This window comes from Tauraco erythrolophus, chromosome 6 (assembly GCF_009769465.1).
Source record: "Tauraco erythrolophus isolate bTauEry1 chromosome 6, bTauEry1.pri, whole genome shotgun sequence".
In the NCBI taxonomy this organism is placed as follows: domain Eukaryota; kingdom Metazoa; phylum Chordata; class Aves; order Musophagiformes; family Musophagidae; genus Tauraco; species Tauraco erythrolophus.
Genome location: NC_141470.1, coordinates 9389781 through 9409966, shown reverse-complemented (window position 1 = coordinate 9409966; position 20186 = coordinate 9389781). Strand labels below are relative to the sequence as shown.

Sequence of the window (20186 nt, the reverse complement as noted above, 5' to 3'; positions counted from 1 at the left end):
CCAAGTTAATCTATTTTCATACTGCTCTGTATTTTAGAAGGATTTTCTTTACTATCTTGCCAAAAAGCATCATTAATTTTGTAAGAACAAATAGACTGTACTTATGATATACCATAACTTTTGAAGTAAAATTTGCATATAGATGATAAAAGTGAGTTTGTGGAAAGCTAGTAGGTTGAAATTGAACTTAGCTACATCTGTATTTCCACGTGTGGGAGAACTATGAAAGTACCGCTGTTTGGAGCATTCAGAGAATTCACTTAGAACCCCTGGCTCCAAAACCCGAGAGGTCGACCTCAGGTCTCCCCTGGTGCTTTCTGCCAGAGGCTCCAGGTTGGGCCATTCTCCCCTGCAGTGTAGAGCACATTTTACATCTTGTTCTGCCCAGGCTGGCCCAAGGGCTACCACATGAACAATCTCCTGTTTAATTTATTGAAAGTCTTGCTGTTGCTCAGGACTACATTTAAAATCATTCTTCTTCCAGGTCACTTGATAGAGAGGGCTCACAATTGGGCTGTAACTTGGGTGTGCAGCCTCCAAAGCCCCACAACGCCTAGGAAGGCTTGTGTTCCTTTTTCGCTCGTCAGTGGGGACATAGCTGCTATTTTGTTGATCACTTCCGTTGGTATGTGATGGCGCCCATCTTGCCATTTTATTCCTAAGAACTGGATCTCCTGTGCAGATCCCTTGACCTTATGTTGTTTTATGGCAAAACCAGCCTTTAGAAGGATTTGAACTATTTTCTTCCCTTTCTCAAACTTTCTGCTGTGTTACCCCATACGATGATGTCGTCGATGTACTGCAGATGTTCTGGAGCTTCACCCTGTTCCAGTGCAGTCTGGATCAGTCCATGGCAAATGGTAGGGCTGTGTTTCCATCCCTGGGGCGGTCGATTCCGTGTGCACTAGGCACCCCTCCAAGTGCAAGCGAACTGTGGCCTGCACTCTGTTGCCAAAGGGATCGAGAAGGACACTTGGCTGCCTTTGACTCCAATTTGTACTGACGTTCCAGCATATCTGGCACAGCAGCAGCATGACTTCATTCAGGCCACGACAGTCTACTCTTGGTCTCCACTTCTCCATTAGACTTGCACACTGGCCATATGGGAGTGTGGAAGGGGAAATGAGTTTTGCTGATCACCCCTTGGCTCTCCAGCTGACAAATCAGCTCATGGATGGGATCAGAGTTCTGGTTGATGCAATATTGCCGCCGGTGCACCGTTGTGGTAGCAATTGGCACCTGTTGTTCTTCAGCCCTCAGCAATCCCACAACAGAAGGGTCCTCTGAGAGACCAGGCAAGGTAGACAACTGTTCAGTTTCCTCCAACTCCACGGCAGCCATACCAAAACTCACCGGTACCCTTTTGGGTCCCCGAAATACCCCCTCCTGAGGCAGTCTGTGCCCAGGATGCATGAGGCCTCTGGGCCAGTCACAGTGCGGTGTGTTTGCCACTCATTCCTGGTTAGACTCACTTCAGCTTCCAATACAGTCAGCTCTTGCGAACCTCTGTCACTCCAGAAATACAGATGGGTTCTGTCCCTTTATGGCTCGATGGCATTAGGGTGCACTGTGCACCAGTGTCCACTAGAGCCCTATATTCCTGTGGCTCTGATGTGCCAGGCGATTGAATCCACACAGTCCAATAAACCCTGTTATCCCTTTCCTGCACCTGGCTGGAGGCAGGATCCCTCTAGTCCTGGTTACAGTATTCGTTGCTCACCTTTTGTAAAAATGAATTAGAAATCCCTTCAAGAGGATCAGAAATGGGATCAGCCCTTCTGTACTGTCTGGGGATCTGCCTGCTGGAAACTGGAGTGGCATTTTTCCTGGAAGAACCCCCTTTTGTGATTGTTTTTCCTTTCAACTCTTGCACCCATGCCCTTAGGGTCAAGGTAAGTTTTCCATCTCACTTCCTCATGTCCTCTCTGTGCTCATGCAGGAATAAACAGATTACCCTGCGGTGTGTACCCTCTATATCCTCCCTTTTGAACAAGGGGACACTTTTAATAGCTGAAATCTGAGTCCACACAGGTGGGGAGTGCGACATATCCTCTTCGAATTGCTGGAAGTCCTGGGACAGTTTCTCCACAGCCGCAACACAGGCTGGTAGAGAGGAAGAATGACTTCCTTCATATTGCCAGAGTTGACCAGCCAAGTCCAGTACCATTTGTTCCTCACCTTCTCTCCAGGACATTATTGCCAACAAGTTGGCGTGCAGTGCTGGTGCACTCTGTAGGAGTTTCTGCCACATGGGTTGATCGCACTGGACTTCATCTGGATCTGTGCGTAACTGCTTGTTATTCAGATCATTGTAAATCCCCTCCAGCACTGCTATCCCTCAGGTACTGGATACCAGTGTCCATGGTGGTCCACTTGCCTGGATGACATGTAATATCATCCTGGAAGGGGTACATTTCCTTCATGCTTGACAAGTCACCTCCAGAGGCTGGAGGGCTCACGGTTTTCTTCCAATCATCTTGTCAATGCCCCCTTCCCTAGACAGGAATCCCAGCTGCCCAGCTTCCCTGCCCTCTAATTTCAAGCTACCAGCTCTCTTATCCCAGCAGGTAACAATGTTCTCATTTGGATGGCAGTTGCAATCCTTTCACTTATCTCACAGCTCACTCAGGGATAGGGATGGGGTGGTTACTGTCTCATGTGTGGGTTCTGCCTCTTCCTCCTCCTGTTCTCACCATGGCCCTGGTTCACCTTCATCCCTCACTAAGCAAACTGATTTCTTTGTGCACTTCTTCTGTATAGGGGCGACTGATGCCAGCACAGGTGGGTTCTCTGCTTGCAGCCGCAGTGCCTGTCACGGGGGTTGGAGTAGACACAGTGCCTGTTGTTTTGTCGTCAGATCCAGGGATCTTCTCTTCCTTTTGAGGGCACTGAATAGTGTTGAACAGGGCCCGGTACCCACGGGCCGGTCCCCAGCACATTGCACTGACTTGTTTCTCCCTGGAATTGCCAGGGTGACGGCATACTTTTTCCAACTGTTCTACTAGTTTTTTAGGATTCAGGGGTGAAGTTCCAAAACACTGGAGGTGCCCACCTTCCTAGGCATTTGCCCATGTTCTCCCACACACCCTGCCACTTGTAACTATCCAGCCTCAGGGTGAATCTCTGTGTGATATTTTTCAGTAATTGTTTAACCCCAAAGTGGACCTGAAACACTTCTGGGAGACAAAGCAATAAAACCACACTGGCGAGAACTCTCTCAGGACATTCAAAATCCTCAAAGGCTGTTGTAATCAGCCTGAATGGGAAAGTGGGGGGTGAAAAAACGGAGGAAAGTATCCCCCCCTGTTTTCCCCATAGGTCGGGCGTGGTTACTGATAAATTTGAGATACGGGCATGATGCCAACACCACGTAAACAACGAGCTCGGCCTCGCAGCCCGCGCTGTTGCCTTATCGTTCGGTGGGTGTTACACAGGACAGCACCGTGAGAGCCCTGAGCCCTCTCCCAGCCGTGATAAACAGCACCTCAGTGAATACACAGGGCATATAAGGAGTTGCGGAAAACCACCATGAGAACGATGAAACAACGTTATGACCAGCAACTATTTCACTAATACAATAATCTCATATAACAAATTTTAACATCCTCCAGTGGGATCTGTCATTATCCCAACTCTTCATGCCCCACGTTGGGCACCAAAAAGGACTCTCATGGTTCAGCCCAGCTGGCAGCTAAGCTATCAGATGGCTGCTTGCTCACTCCTCCTCCTCGGTGGAATGGGAGGAGAAAATTGGAAGAAAAGGGCAAAACTCGTTGAATTGGGATGACAGTTTAATAGGACAGTGCAAAAAAAGCAAACCGATAACCACTATAATACCAATAAAAAAACCAATACGAAACCGGTGGTACGATTGCTCACCATGCAGAACCTGGAATCTCTGATCTAGCCCCTTTCCTAGCTAGCTCCCCCAATATATATTCTGAGCATGATGTCATATGGTATCCAATAGCCCCCTGGCTAATTTGGATCAGTTGCCCATGCTCTGTGCCCCGCCCTAGTTTTCCTGTGAAAACTTAACTCTATCCCAGCCAAACTCAGGACAGGTGTCTAGGTTTTGAGCTTTATAAAAAGAGGTTGATTTATACATTTGTCCTACTTCTAATGAACTTGCAATGCTGACTTTTGTAGTGACTCCTGATCTGGGCTTGATCATTTCATTTTCTATCATTTTGAAGAATGAAAATACCACTCTACTTGTTCTGGTAGATATTTCCAAGCTTAAAACCTTTTGTAGCCAGTCTGTTGTTAATCAGCCTGTCTTATGTTTTTTGATTGTCACTTGTAATGATTTGTTTGTTTGCAGGTAGTGAGGCATTGAAGAACACTGAACACCAGAAAGCAGATGTGCAGTTCCAGCACAGCCATAGCACTACTGAATAAAATACAAAACGTTAAAGGCTGTAACAGTGTGGTTTTAATGGCACAGAAATTTGTATTAAGTTTGAAACACCCATCAATTTACAAATGGTGTTTGAAAACACGGAGAAACTCTTAAACGATTGGTAGGGTAGTGGGGTGCTACTTTTTTGTCTTTTCACTTCAAGTGTTTTCTACAGTGGTGAAATGTTAAAATATTTAGGTTTCTTTCAGCAATAATTTTCTTCATCTCAAATATCCTAAATATTATGAAAAAAATTACTACTTGAGTTATTTTTACAAAGTGTAGGTTTGAATCTCCTTGAATACCATAAAAATTTCTAACTGATTACAAAGGGCAGGTTCGAATACAGCTTAGAGGTTCTTACATTGTGTCCCCCGTTTTTGAGTTGTTACACTCTCTGTATGCACAGTCAGCAAGGGATTTCCCATGTCCTCCTGTTGCATGTTACCTCGCTCTTGGGTGTAATACCAAGAGCGGGCTATCTCACAGCACTGATGTTCTCCATAAACACACCTGCATCTTAAAGTATGGGGCAAGTAGTATGTTCTCTTGCAAAAACACGCTTAGCCTAGTTGCAGAGAGGAGAGAAACAGTCAGGTGTCTGTGATAGTTTGATGTGTGGGGGGGGTGTTCTGGTGGCAGGGGAGGGGATTTGCTCCCTGTGCCACCAGATCTGAGTCCCATCCCCCCCAGGGGGTTGCGCCAAATCGGCGCCTCTGCGAATTGCCCTATTTAAGTTGGGACAAAGAGGTGGGAAAGGGCTCTTTGCTCAGGAGCGAGGAGAGAGCAGGAGGGCGCTGCCCTCGCTCTCAGCTGGGCGACTGCCCGGGCCCGGGCCGGCACCATGTGCTCAAGATGGCGCCGGGGGAGCTGCATGGGGGGCTCGGGAAGCGCCCCGCTCCCGGGGTGCCCGCTGGACCGAGCTCCCCCAGAGGGGATTAAGATCTAAGAGAAAACAACCACAATGACCAGGTCAGTCAAGATGGAGCAGGAGGAGATGTGCTGGAGCTGAGGTTTCCCTTGCAATCGGTGTGAAGATGGCAGGCAGCCCCCCTGCAGCCAGGGTGCACTCAGCGGAGCAGAGACCCACTCGTGGCCCGTGGAGAAACCCACGTCGGGGAAGAGATGCCTGAGCTCAGGAGAGGTCGTGGAGCAGGGGATGCATGACGAGGTACTGTTAATAATGGGCATGGGATGCACTACGAGGTCGTGGAGGCATCTGGAGACCGTGGGACGACCCACGCCGACGCGAGTGGCAGCAGCTCCCTAAGAGGCCGAGACTGGTAAAGCCCGAACTGGTGCAATCCATGGGGAAGGATTGCAATCCTGTGGGCAGGACTTAAGCTGGAAAAGTTTGGGGACTTTTTTCCTCGTGAGTAGGGGATCCACCGAAGCAAGGGAAAAATGCTGTAAAGGCTCCTCCTCCTTTAAGTAAGGAGTGGCAGTTAACAACATGGATGAACTGACCTGCACTCCCCATTCCCTGTCCCCTTGCGCCGCCGGGAGGGACGTAGAGCCAGGAACAGAAGGAAGTAGGGGGTGGGGAGGCGTTGTTTTAAGATCGGGCCTTGTTTTCTCTTTCTCCTCTCAAGTAACCGGTTTTGTTCCCTTGTGTCTCTTGTTAAGTAACTGTTAATAAATTATTTTGTTTTAAGAAGAAAGCCTGAGTCATGTTTTGCCCGGGACCATGGTTGGTGAGTGCTCCCTCTCGGTTCTTGTCTCGACCCTCAGTCCAAAAAACCCACGACAGTGTCCATGTTCTGCGACATGCACTTGAACCTTGCGAAGAGAGGCGTCTGCAGGCAAGAAATGAATTGCCATTGGCAACGCTTTCGACAAGCGTGAGAAGTGTTTAAAAGAAACCCTGTCTCGTGGCAGCTGACTGGCAAACCTAGTCACTACAGTCAGAAGAACCAGGCTGCAGTTTCAGGAGCAGCGAGGTGCTTAGTGTAATTTAAACAACGTTATCTGCCTTTTTCCATAAATGCAAGGTGATTCAAAGCCTCCTGATATCAGCAGGAATATTTTTACTGAATTCAGTGGTTTAGATCAGGCTCAGTTTCATTACAGGTCACATGGTAAGCACTGGAGGTTGAGAGGCTTTCGGTTATTGTTATATTTTCAGATGTCTTTTATTCATCAACCCTGCATTTCATTAGTTGTTAATTGGCAACATATATAAAGCTATAATATACATTCACTTGGGTGTTTCAATTTGATTCAAGTCCTACGATCAGGGATAGGTTATCCGTTAGTCTAACCTGTGTGCTGCTGCTGGCAGAAGCTGGTACTGAGGTCATGGCACAGAAAATAATCCTTTAAGGTTCCCAGTTTGGATTTTTTTTATAGTACTGGTAACAAGTTGTTGTGAAGGGAGATAATTTTTTTTTTTTTCACCTCAAATTAAAAAATCAGCACATGGCCTGTAGCAGGAGGATTGAGAACTCTCCCTCTTCATCCTAAATAATATATTTTCAAGTGCTATTTTTGCCTGTTTGAAAAAGGTCTCTTGAAACTACTAAAATGTGGGTGTCTCAATAAGAAAACTTTAGCAGGATGGTGCCAAAAGAAATAATGGTTTTATTTTTCTTTTATGACACAGAGTATTATGGGAATACTTTAAAACAATAAATTTAAATACTTCCATTGAAACAGTCAGTAAGATAAATCTGATAACCTCTCTGGAGCACATTTCTTTTTAAAAGAAATGGAAGGATGATTTGTGTGTCTTTTAAGGTTTCAGCATGTTCACACAACACGGAAGCAAAAAGCAGCTAAATACTTTCTGACATACTTCAGGACTTAAATCATGTGATATAGAGCCTTATTACCCGAGGACCAGGACTCAGCCTTCATGTCGAGTGAATGTTTTGAAAGAATTTAACATGATCTGTGTCTTCTATTGAGATGTAGCAGAAGTGCTAAAATGTACCTCAGGAACGCCTCAGCCTGTTGAGCTGATCTGAATATTTTTATACTGAAGGTGATCCATTACTGGGATCTTCGGTGGAGGGAGCAAAACAAACAGTGAAAGCAGCTGGGAAAATCAGGGGAGCTTAATTGCTTTGGTGTTGTGGTACAGTCAGCTGTCAGCAAACAGCATGACCATAAGGACAATGTTGTGACTGTCTCTATAAACAGCCACAAAGTTGCTGTGATACTAGATGTTAGAACATGGTATTTTTGTTTCTTTGATTATTGCTTTTATGTTTTAAGTAAAAATGCTTGTTTGTGCTATTATGTGAGTTGGGTTGTATGGGGTGAAGGAAGCTTATGCAAAAGAAATTCTCAGTCCTTTTCTACTGGAGGCAAAATCCAGCTAAGAATCTTTTACTTCTCTAGAGCGGAAAAGGCAGAGGCTGTAGAAAGAGAATAAGTAAAAATGGATTCAAGGTCTGCAATATCTTAATTTTTAGATTCCAAGCTAGTGTATCTATGATTTTTGTAACAAAATTAAATGGGGTATGATTGGTCGTTTAAAGAAGGTCAGCATACCATGTTTTAATGGTGCCTTCTGGCATTGTGTAGAAAGGAGATGTCCTTCAGTTTGGAGCCAACTCCTCATAAAGTTCTAGATCCCCAAAATCATGAAAATGTCAGGGCTCTGTATGACAGTCATACATCGGGCAAGCCCTTTCACACATACCTCCTATCTTCAGGATTACGGTAAGTGAACTTCTGTTAGCTACTGGCACAGTACTTGGGGATCCTAATAAGCCAAATCGGCGACTTATCCTCCTGTGGGCAACATGATCTTGAGGGTCAGGAAATGAAAGTGTGAAAGCAGGAGATACAGAAGTAAAAGTATCCATAAAACTGTTCTGGTGTAACTCATTCCCAGGAAGCACGTTGCCTCTTAGAAGACAGAGTCTCTGCTCACTCGACAGATGGAATTGCGTTATGCGTAGTGGCAAAATTAACAATGAAGAAACTCCATGTGTTTTTTGGGAGACAAGTAGGTGACATGAATCAACACATCAAACTCTGTAGTCATAAAGTATTAAACACATGGGAAGTGCTATCAAATATCAGCAGAGGAAGCCAGAAGCTAAAATCAATGAAATAGCTCCTTAAATCACTGCCTGGAGGTGCTGTTTCAAAAGAAGAGAAAACAGGAAAAGTTACTGAACGGTGAGGAGGAAAAAGAAATGTTAGTGTAAAGGGAAGAGTATTTATTTTGTTGTTTAGTATTTCTATATAATGAAAATTTTTCAAAATATGCTTAAGACTTAGGGCAAGATTGATAAATAGGGGCCTGCTGTTCTTTATTAACCAAAATAATTTGGTGCTATTGTTTCCCAGTTTACAGGGTAATTGGTTTCATCTAATCTTTCAAATTGCTTTTAGTCTATTTGGCTGTTTTCCAGCCCTCCGCCTAATTGAATGCTGTTGGTGTTCTCTGTTTTGGAAAGCCTAGAGCAAGCACAGGTTATTAATTTGGATTGGGAGGTAAAGGGCCCTGTGTGGGAACATTGTACAGATGTCTTACCCAATTTAGTTTGTTCAGTGATATTAAATTGTCCTCCAGCTGATGAACTCTGGGTATATATTATAGATATTAATTTAAAACTTAACAAATGTCTTTCATGTGGTTAAGTATTACAGTTCCACAAATACGCTGACTTTTACAGAACAACAGCGTAACCTTCACATTTGCCCAGTTTAAATCATCAGACAGTAAAACCTGTAAATGTTTTGATTTACAATGGGACGTTTTATTCGATGAGCTGTTTAAGGTTCTCAATCAGGTCGACGGTTTTGTTTAGAAGGCATTATGTCACCACATCAATAAAAGGCAATAACTGGGTGGTTTCACCGTGTGTATGCATATCACTACATAACGTTCTCTAATGCAGTAGTCCCTGAAATTGGTTAGTTGGTGAAACAGAAGAATGAGTGCTCTATTTCCTGATGTGGGTAAAAGTTTTTCTATGGTAACTTTTAGTGAAGCATCAGCATGTTTGATTATGGTAAATATCATAGGACAAAAAGAACTTTCCGATTAATTTGATGCCCCATTGAAATGCCAGGAAAGGGCTCAGGATGCATTTTGTATTATATACTGTTTTTTGCTTTAAATATTATTTATTAATCCATAGTTCTAGAACTGGAACTATTTGGCTGCTATGAGTGTACATTTAACGTGTTTGGAAACTTCGCTATAAAATTAAGGCGTACATGCATTTTGTCATTTCAAGTTCGGAGGAGCTTGATATAGTACACAGCAGGTAGATATATTTTAGCATAAATGGTAACTTCTTGTATATCAAACAAATGTATGTCTTCGTGTTTTCCTATATAGCTAATTTTTCTGCTTTAAAGTAATTACTAGACATTCCTTGGACTTGTAATTATGGTATAGCATTTGCTCCAAAGAGAAATCTACATGTTTGTCTCCTCCTGAATCCTGTTTACTTAAAGTGTGGATCCCCTGGGTTTTCTTCTGTGTAGACTTGAGAGAAAGAAGGTATAAAAATAGATTTCCCTTAAAAAAACCAAAAACAACCAAACTGAAAGCTGTATTTTAAGGAGAGCAGAGAAAATTCAGTGGTTTCTAGTGTTTTGCAGTGGGCTGGTTATCGAAGAAAAGAAACCAAAACAACCCAAACCCCCCAAAACCCACTAATCTAGATTATCTCTTCAAAACAGTGTATTGTGGTGCTGATTTTTTTTTTTTTCCCATGAACGCAGTACATGATCACTGAGGATTGCGATGGCATCTTCAAATTAGACTCATAGGTAACTGATCAGCTACCTGGAAATAATGGGGTGTTCAGCTTTGAGAAATAGCCTCTACATCTCCCATAATTTGAGAATTTAAAATAAAAAATAATTCTAGATGCTAATATAATTGATCACTGATGGGTGAACATACTCTGCAAGGCTTAATGTTTCCGGTAGAATTAAGGGAATAGTTCCTGGTTTAGTTTTCTTTAGAGAAGCAAATAATAACCAGTAGTGGGCAGCTTAAGACTCAAACTGGAACGTACTGCTAACACCTTAATACAGTGCTTAAAATAGTTGAGCCAAACCTGCACATCAGAAAATGTTGGGGAAGGTTTGTAACTGGTGAACGTGATACTAAATACTCGGAATATGAGGACTGAGGAGTTAGGGTGGGAGGGGGAAAAGCAGGCAAATGTCATTGGCTTCAGTCTGAACTCAAAGCCAACTTTAGGAGTGTTCACAGATGTTTGGTTTTCATACGTCACGTAAGTGTTACTGGGTTTTTGCAGTCTGCACCCTGACCTGCCAGCTCTGCAGGCAGCGGTTTGCCTAGACTGGTGTTGCTAGCTCTGCATCACAGCTGGCCTATGGGAATGCCTCTCCCTTGGGAATGCCTTTCCTTTAGGAATGCCTCCTAGCACCAGCAGTGCTGTTTTTTCTCTGCAGTACAGTTCTAGATCCCATCAGGCTCTCTCTGTTTTCATGGTGCTATGCCCAAAGTGCTAAACCCTCTGGAAACCAGAAACCTGGGAAACTGTGCTGAAGCTGTCAAACTGCTTGAGCCGCTGGTGACAGTTCAGAAGTGTCTGGTTGTCTCCTCATAGCGATACCTGGTGTTGAGGGTCTGAGGATGCAGTGGAGAAGTGGTAAAACTGGTGGTGCGCAGCTGGTCTGGCTTTAGCCCAGGTTCCCGGTGACAAGTGGCTTATGACTGGGTCAGAGAAGGTGCAGGGAGGACACAGCTGTCCGCTCTGATGTCATAGCTGCTAACCCTGCCTGGAGCCCACGTACCTGCTGTGGTTCAAGCCTTAGATAGCCAAGAGATGGAGCTCGGCAGTAAAACGTGAAGCTCACAAACCTGCCTACTTCTCCCCACGGGTTAATCCTCATGATACCAGGTCATGCCTGTGAAGGCCAACACATAAGGCTCTACTGATTTCATTCACGATTGAATTTCACTTCTAAACAAGCATGTATAAAATGTGTGATTATTTGATCAGACAGTTCCTCCTTTATTTTTCAGCCAAGCCTTCAGGGCAGATTTCAGGCTCTGTATTATAACAGCTACTGGTAAGGTAAATGCTCCCAACAGTTCAGGTAAACATGCTGAACTACGATGGGAAAAGGCAACCAATTTTCTGACTAGTGCAAATCCATTCAAAATCTTTTCAGTAGCACAGGAGACAAACACACGCTTTAAAAAACATATCCTGAACTGATTTGTGAATATTGTTAAAATGATGGGCAGGAGAATTTTCTGATTTTACTAAGTTCATTGACCTCACTTTAAGTATTCCTCAACTAGTTAAAGCTTTCATTCATATATAGATTTGTGTCTTCAACTGAAGAAACAAATGCTGTTTTCCACAGCCATATATCTTTTGAACTAGAACATGAAATGGTAGTGATGAATAAAGTTTTCCTTTCCTCTTTTTTTGTACTTGTCTTCTGGACCTCTCCACTAATTACAGGGAAAACAAACTGGAGCCTGCCTGTTGTCCCACCATCTTGGCAACTAGAATAGAGTGAGCTAATGAGAGGGTTTTTTTATCTCTGTACCTTTTATGCTAGTGAGTAGAGCTATTTCGACCTGGGTGAGGGAATTTAACTTCATCCAGGAAAAGGATTTTGAGAGTGTCTTCATTCCCAAAGGCTGCTAGAGAATATACCGCCCATCTAAGATAGAAAACTCCCTGATGCCATTGGACTCTGTCATTTAGATAATAAGGATGGGTATTGAACGGCCACTGAAACTGAAAAATGCTGAAAGTTTTTTTGATCAAATAAGAGAAAAAATGAACGAGAAAACAGTCTTCTCTCTGTCACTGAGATGCCTGGAAGGACCGTTATGCTCATAAAAATGGTACTCAATAAATCTTTCTCTAGGCACAAGACTTAAGTGCAATGTAGCTCCAATGTTTTCTGGTTTTATGTTTAGAGACCTCTTAAACTTTTTTTTCCCAAAATGTCAGTTTTGTGATTGAATGGAAACATATTTGCATATTTTTATAATTTACACAAAGGTCTTTTATGCAGTCATGTATTTTTCCCTTTAATATTGTATCACTTAAAAAAAACCAGAAACAAACTCAAAATAAAACACCAAGATTTAATTATTTTACTTTTTTTTTTTACAAGTAAGAAATGAGAAAAGGTGATAATAGAAACTGACGTAAAATCTGCTACAGGAGGAGCACAAGTTATTCTGGGGAAAACATGATTCCAGCTTCTCTAGGGTCTCTGTTTTCTTTTTCCAATGATCATCTCTTTCTTCTGCTCATTTTCAGTTGGGAACTATATGTTGCAGACTCTTTTGACTGGGAGTCATACGATGCAGAGGTTTCCGAGCTGCATGCATTCACACACTGGCATTGTTCCACGTAGATGTAGTTATAACTGATGCTTGTTCCATTTTGGCAAGTCAGGGTCACCTCTTTTGTTTGGCTGCTGGAGTCCTGGCAGCAGCTGCAGTTCTGTTGCATCTGATTTGCTTCAAAAGAATACCTGTGTTCCACCAGGAAAAGAAAATATGTCTTCTCATCAAAAACTAACACACTGAAACCTCCCAGTGACTTTTGTTTTGGGGTTTGTTGGGGGTTTGAGAGTGTTTTTTTAATATCTTCTCTTCCTTCCTCCCCTACACACCTATTATGTGATTTTAATTATCTGTCACTTCAATAGTGAAACTGTCCTTGCTTTCATCGAGCCTGATTCCACTCAATGGAATCTTACAAACACATTACCTTTATTGCTATTCTGGGATCATAGAATCACGTAGGTTGGAAAAGACCCTTAAGATCATTGTGTCCAACCATTAACCTGGCACTGCCAAGTCCACCAGTAAACCATGTCCCTGAGTGCCACATCTACATGTCTTTTAAATAGCTTGAGGCTGTTTCATCTTGTCCTATCACTTGCTCCTTGGGAGAAGAGACCAACACTCACCTCACCACAACCTCCAATCAAGTCTCCTCTCAGCTTACTTTTCTCCAGACTAAACAACCCCAGTTCCCTCAGCTGTTCCCCATTAAGACTTGTACTCCAGACCCTTCACCAGCTTCACTGCTCTTTTGTGGACACACTCCAGCACCTCAATGCCTTTCTTGTAGTGAGGGGCCCAAAAGTTCACACAGTATTTGAGGTGCCGCCTCACCAGTGCCAAGTATAAAGGGACAACCACTTCCCCAGTCCTGCTGGCCACACTATTTCTGACACAAGCCGGGTTGCTATTGGCCTTCTTGGCCACCTGGGCACACTGCTGGCTCATACTCAGCTGGCTGTTGACCAACTCTCCCAGGTCCTTTTCTGCCAGGCAGCTTTCCAGGCACCCTTCCCCAAGCCCATAGCATTGCAAGGTGGTGTTGTGACCCAAGTGCAGGACCCAGTGCTCAGCCATGTTGAACCTCGTTCGATTGGTGTCAGCCCATCGATCCAGCCTGTCCAGATCCCTCTGTAGAGCCTTTCTACCTTCCAACAGATCAACACTCCTACTCAGCGTGGTGTCATCTGCAAACTGACTGAGGGTGCACTCAATTCCCTCATCCAGATCACTGATAAACAGAACTGGCCCCAGTAGTGAGCTCTGGGGAACACCACTTGTGACTGGCTGCCAACCTGATTTAACTCTATTCTCCACAACTCTTTGGGCTCAGCCATCAGGACAGTTTTTTATCCAGCAAAGTGTACGCCTGTCCAATCCCTGAGCAGCCAGTTTCTCCTGGAGAATGCTGTGGGAAACGTGTCAATGGCTTTACTAAAGTCCAGGTAAACAATCTCCACAGCCTTTCCCTCATCCACTAAGCAGGTCTATCATAGAAGATCAGTTTAGTCAAGCAGGACCTGCCTTTCATAAAGCCATGCTGACTAGGCCTGTTCACTTGTTTGTCTTGTACATGTCATGTGATGACCTTCATGATGATGTGCTCCGTAACCTCACTGGGACCGAGGTCAGACTGACAGGCCTGTTGTTCCTCAGATCCTCCTGGCCCTTATTGTAGATGAGCATCACGTTTGCTAACCCCCAGTCAACTAGGACCTCCCTGGTTAGCCAGGACTGCTGATTGAAAGTGGCTCAGTGAGCACTTCTACCAGCTCCCTCAGTACCCTTGGTCGATTGATTAACTTGAGAGATCGGTATGAATAAAGAAAGCCATAGTGATGCTAAATTAAGTTTTTGGAACTTACACTGAGGAGCCAGGACAAGTTCCTTCACAATATGCCAGCTCAACAGCTTCAGAAGATTCACAGTCATCGTAGCGGATCACAGTTTTTTCTGTGTGAGGTTTGCAGTTTGCAGCTTCATAAAAAGAGGGGAGGGAGGGAAGCATAGGTCAGATTGCTAGATCAGAACTTAATGAATGCTGAAACAGTTTCAAAGTGCATGATGTCTGAGAATCCACAGTATGTGGCAGCAAGGGAGGATACTGTGTAACGTATTTGGAGTTTTCAGGTTATTATTCTTTGATCTCAGCTGTATGGTGTCTTTGGAAGATAATGGAGAGGCTTGAGCATTGGTGGTTTGCTTTGGGATATTCAGTATCAGGAAAACAAATCTGCTTTTTCCTTTTGAATAAGCAGTGAAACACAAGGTCTTCATAAATAGAATAAGTGAAAACTGGGGGAATTAAGAATCCTTCCATCCATTCTAAGACAGTTAGAGATTGAATACAGTGCTCTTCGAGCAGAAAACATGGACACAGCATTACTTACGTTTACATATTTTGCAGCAGCCATCGGCAGTAGTCTCTGCTTCATCCTTTGCAAAGGTAAAAAGGAGGATTTGTATTAATGCACAGGTGGCAACAGTGAGTAAGAATGTGAGTTTGCATTACTGATACTGGGCAGAAGGCTCCTCTGTGATGAACACTGAATGAAACAATGGGTGACTTAACGTCCCCACCATAGAAGTCTTGAATCCTTGTAGCCTCAGGCAAAAATACTAACCTTTTCTTACGACTAAAGTTAGAGCAAGATTAATTTCATTCTTAAGACATTCCTGTGACTTTAGCGGAAGTGATTGGTTGTATTCTTACTTGCCCCCCTCCTTGTTCCTTGAAACTGCATTCAATCAATGAAGAACTGATAAAAACTTACAGGATCGCATTCTCCTGGGTTGTACTCAGGGCATATTCTTTTAGTTTGGACTGCAACAAATTGATCTTCAATTTTTTCACATTTGTAATGGCTGCAATTATCAAGTTGCAAGATGTCATCAACCTAAGATTTTATAAGAAAAGCAAACATTTTTTTTTTATTTTGATCAAGTACAGTGTGATTACTTCAAAAATGTCTGAGCTAATTAAGTTTTCAGACCGATGCTTCTGAACTTCTTTCAAGTGGCAAAAGCAAAATTTTGCAAACTGTGGCTAGCTCGAAAGTTTAAATCCTGGATCTGAACACTCAGACCACAAATTAGAAACGATTGCCCTGTTAACCACAAATATCAAGAATTTATAATTTCAAGTAACTGAAATCTGATGTGTTGTTTTCAGAATAATTTCGGTATTAATTAGATTTTTACTAGTAGGGGACATGAGTTAACTCTTAGCTGTTCTGACCTCTATTGGCTGACAGAGATCTGAAAATGAAGGGAATACTTACATTGAGCACGAGAACAGTGTTGTTACTTAGTTTGATTACGCATGCTACTTCAATACACTTCCCACAGCACTCTCCATCACCAGTCATATATTGCTGACCCTACTCACAAGGAGATGAAAGAGAAAGTATGTTGAGTTGTTGACAGAGAATTCCAGTCTTCTTGCAATCATGGCCTGACTGGGCGGCTAAGAGAATCTGAACTCACCAGTGGGCAAGATGTTTGACATTGAACTCTTTCACAATGCACAATATTTGCCTTAGTCACTGGATCTTTCTCAGAACTGCAGGTACAATTGTTACATGAATCGATTACTGCTGACATTCCAGCCTGGAAGACAGAAAAAAAAAAATCAAATGGTAACAATTTCTATATAAGGTATAGGCAGAGTTGAAAGCATTGATGAGAACCATTAAGGCTGCCGAAACGCAAGCGTGACCGAGTTGTTCAACTGTCTTTGAAGGTGAAGTTTTTGGCTTTATGTCTTGCAAGAAAGCGCACATTAGGAGGGAACTAAATGAATCTTAGCTTTGTTTTTGAAGGTTCTTTGGGCTTATTTCAAAGAGTGGTTGAGGTTGGGCTATTCTTCAGCTTATTTGCAAAATTCATTAATTCCAGAAGTGGGAAGGAGTTTAAAAAGAAAGTACATCACTAAAAATGGTACACTCTTGTTTTATGCTACGTGTCAAGGAACTCTTCTATGACAATTTTGGTTTTGATGTTAGGAAAAAAAACCACCTTCCATTTAAGGGCTAGAGATGAAAAAAACATGTACTGGGAAAAGAACTTTCACAAAGGCTTGTTTTGGTCAAAATGGTATACATTTCACTTCCAGAAATATACCACTGCAAGCATAACATTCTCACCTTGTACATTGTACCATTAATCACACAGATGTCAGGTATTCGTTCTGAAAAACAAAACAAAACAAAAATTCTGAAGTAAACTCAAATTGTGAGACTTCCTGAGAAGTCAAGATGTTATCAAGCTTTGTTAGTAACACAAAGATTATGGAAAACTTGAATTCCATCCCCTCTACATGTTTAGGCCTCATATGTAGTATAGCTGGATATTTAAGTACAGTTTCATTTTTGAAATTAGCTGGAAGAGTTGAGGAGGAATGGCTTCAAACTCAAGCTATGCATGGAAAATCCCTTTTTTTCCCTTTTGATATCAGGTTCACTTCAAATTAAATCAATTATTTCCTCTTTGAACCCTTAAAATGTGCCTTTGTTACTGATTTTTTTATGACCTTTCAGAACATGGCTTGGATGGAAGATTGACTCTGAGTGGAAAAAAGGTATTATTACCGTGGTAATATAAATAATTTCACAACATGGTAGAGCCCATTCATATCTTGCACAGAACTATTTCAAACTTGCCTGTTCCTTTGTTTTGACCTTCCTGTTTTGGGCTTAATTTACGGCTGCTTTTTTTTTTTTTTCCTTTTGTATAAATATATGTGTATAAAAATACATGTATATTAAAAATATGTCTGTAAACATATATAACTGATGAATTTTTAAATTTTCAGGAGCATTCAACATCAGTGTAAGTATAACTATTATTTCTCAGACATTGACAATTCAGTTACTGATTACAGTTCACTTCGTATTATTGCTTCACGTTACTTGCTTTTGTAGTAAACTTAAACTTTCTGCTGGCTTATTCTTATGTTTATGCCCCTTAGTTTAGCTACAGTGAGGCTAATGTTAATGTGCTCCAATATGACATTAATTACATTAAATAAAATGCATTAATAACCTTTATGATTACAGATACAGAGATAGTTGAGCTACATAGACCACTTGGAAGCTCAAAGTATTATCCTGCTCTCCCACCCATTCTAATTCTCTCAGCAAACTTCACTGAAAATGACATTTTGTTTTTAAATAAACTTCTAATGCACATTTAGCCAAAAATTGATGCATATTCGCTGAGCCAGAACAATTTAAGGAAGCTTTTGCTGTTATTGTGATACTTGAAAAACTTGCTTAGATATTAACAGACATGCAAATATAATTTACCAGAGTATGTATCCTGCTATTTATAAATGTATTTTTAATACTTACGGCATTCAAATTCAGGACAACATGGATCTTTTACTGGTAGTACAGGCATGGGAACAAATCCTAGGTCACAAATTGGTTTCTGAACTGTTCGACATGGCAGCGGCTGGCATTGTACAGTAGCAGTGACAGGGTCACAGACACATTCCTGGCATTCACTTGTCCAGTTCTCTCCAGGCTGAAAAACATGTAAATGATTTATTCTTAAGTGCTCTCTCACCCTTGTTCTGTTTCAATTTGAGATAGATTCTCAAAATTGATAGGGAGTTCAGATTAGAGTTATTTCGGGCCTTAAGAGCAGACAAGATGAGAACAATCATAGAATATTCTTCTGTGTAGACAAATGAGATTTTAATACTTTCATAGCTAGTCTACTAGCTGGTCTACTCCCAACACAAGAAGGGCATGGAGCTGCTGGAGTGAGTCCAGAGGAGGGCCACGAAGATGATCCGAGGGCTGGAGCACCTCTCTTATGAAGACAGGCTGAGAGAGTTGGGGCTGTTCAGCCTGGAGAAGAGAAGGCTTCGGGGTGATCTTATAGCAGCCTTCCAGGGGGGCTACAGGAAAGATGGAGAGGGACTTTTTACAAGGCCATGTAGTGATAGGACAAGGGGTAATGGATTTAAACTGAAAGAGGGTAGATTTTGATTGGATATAAGAAAAAAAATTTCATTCTGAGGGTGGTGAGGCACTGGAACAGGTTGCCCAGAGAAGTTGTAGATGCTTCATCCCTGGAAGTGTTCAAGGCCAGGTTGGATGAGGCTTTGAGCAACCTGGGTGTAGTGGAGGGTGTCCCTGCCCATGGCAGGGGGGTTGGAACTAGATGATCTTTGAGGTCCCCTCCAACTCAAACCATTCTATGATTCTATGATTCTACTTAATTCCATGACATTTAAATGACTTTTAATAAAAAAGATCTCTGACATGGCATTAATGAGCTTTTCCATCTACAAATTACTGAAGAGCCTGGATACTGCCAGGTTGAAGAATTGTGTGCTATCACGTTATTTGTAACATGACCAACTTTGTTATTGTAATACATACAAGTTGATGGAAAATGGCTGTTAGAGGACAGAAATTGGTGTGGTTTTGCCATGGTGATATATTAAAAAATAATGAGAGGACCCACCTTTCGTGGAGGATTGACATCAGTACAGTTTCTTTCTACTGCAGTAGTGAGTGACGCAGTGGTTGGTGAGACAGAAGACACAGGTTCTGTGGATGATGCAGCTTGTGTTGTAGTTTCTGAGGGGACTGTAGTGAAAGGAGTTGTCGAAGGACACGGCCCCTGGAATGGTTCGATTTCGCATTCTTTGCTGCAAAGCGCATAAAAATTACAGCCAGCCTTATCTGTTCTGTTGTATACCACTTCTCCTGTAGAGGAAAATTGGAGAAGAAATGAAAAGATCCATTAAAATACTTAGGGAAAAAAAACCCATGAGAATACTGTGAAAATATAAAGCGTATTCGTGTATAAAAAGTTCTATGTTTAGACGATTTTGAGTGGTTATCTTCAATGAATAAAGTATTATGGGGTTATGTTGCTTATGAGCATTTTTATAACCATAAAATAAGACACTTACCAGGAGAAAAAAAATTATCAAACACATAACAAAAACATGGAGTTGTTCTGCTTGATGTAACATATGTACTTTCTCCTGTTGAGACAGATACGCTGGGAGAGGAACTGAAGATTGCAGAAGTGCTTGTTGTAACATGACTTGATGGTGGTGTACCACTTGTAGCTACTGCTGAGCAAAAGACATGCTTTAGTTTACAGCATTTCAATCTCATAATTTTGACACATTGGAGAGGACTGTTAGACATTCCAGCAAAACAGGCGGACGTTTTTATTGCATTGAAATGTTTGATCTACTACTAGGTAGAGATCGTGGAAATCTTTTAGATCTATGCTGAATATGGTCTGGGATTCAGCAAATCTTGTGACATACAGCTCTAATGTCTTCAAAACTTTCAAAGCTACCACTGTCTATCACGAGCAAAAGATAAGAAATATAAAGCTCTGGGGTGCGCTCAGTTGACTAACTTAGAAACAAGTAGCAGAAGGACAGAGAGGTGAAAAGGTGGTTTCTCTTTTGGAAGAAATGAGGATGATAATGGAAGAAGACAGACAAGACAAGGGTACTAATGTTCTTGCACTGAACTAGAT

The 20186-nt window shown here is 42.2% G+C and overlaps 1 protein-coding gene across 1 annotated transcript in view; it reads right to left on the bottom strand.

Moving 5' to 3' along the window:
* Window positions 1-12609: 12609 nt before the first annotated feature.
* LOC104373015 (uncharacterized) overlaps window positions 12610-20186 on the bottom strand; it is a 50609-nt gene continuing 43032 nt past the window's right edge. Inside the window, exons 41-50 of the mRNA XM_086612848.1 lie at window positions 19600-19764; window positions 19146-19390; window positions 18020-18194; window positions 16814-16857; window positions 16155-16277; window positions 15950-16048; window positions 15443-15565; window positions 15059-15104; window positions 14534-14645; window positions 12610-12853 (exon numbers count right to left, since the gene is read on the bottom strand). Of these exons, the coding sequence (XP_086468974.1) occupies window positions 12610-12853; window positions 14534-14645; window positions 15059-15104; window positions 15443-15565; window positions 15950-16048; window positions 16155-16277; window positions 16814-16857; window positions 18020-18194; window positions 19146-19390; window positions 19600-19764 (1376 nt within the window). The remainder of the gene's footprint in view (window positions 12854-14533; window positions 14646-15058; window positions 15105-15442; window positions 15566-15949; window positions 16049-16154; window positions 16278-16813; window positions 16858-18019; window positions 18195-19145; window positions 19391-19599; window positions 19765-20186) is intronic.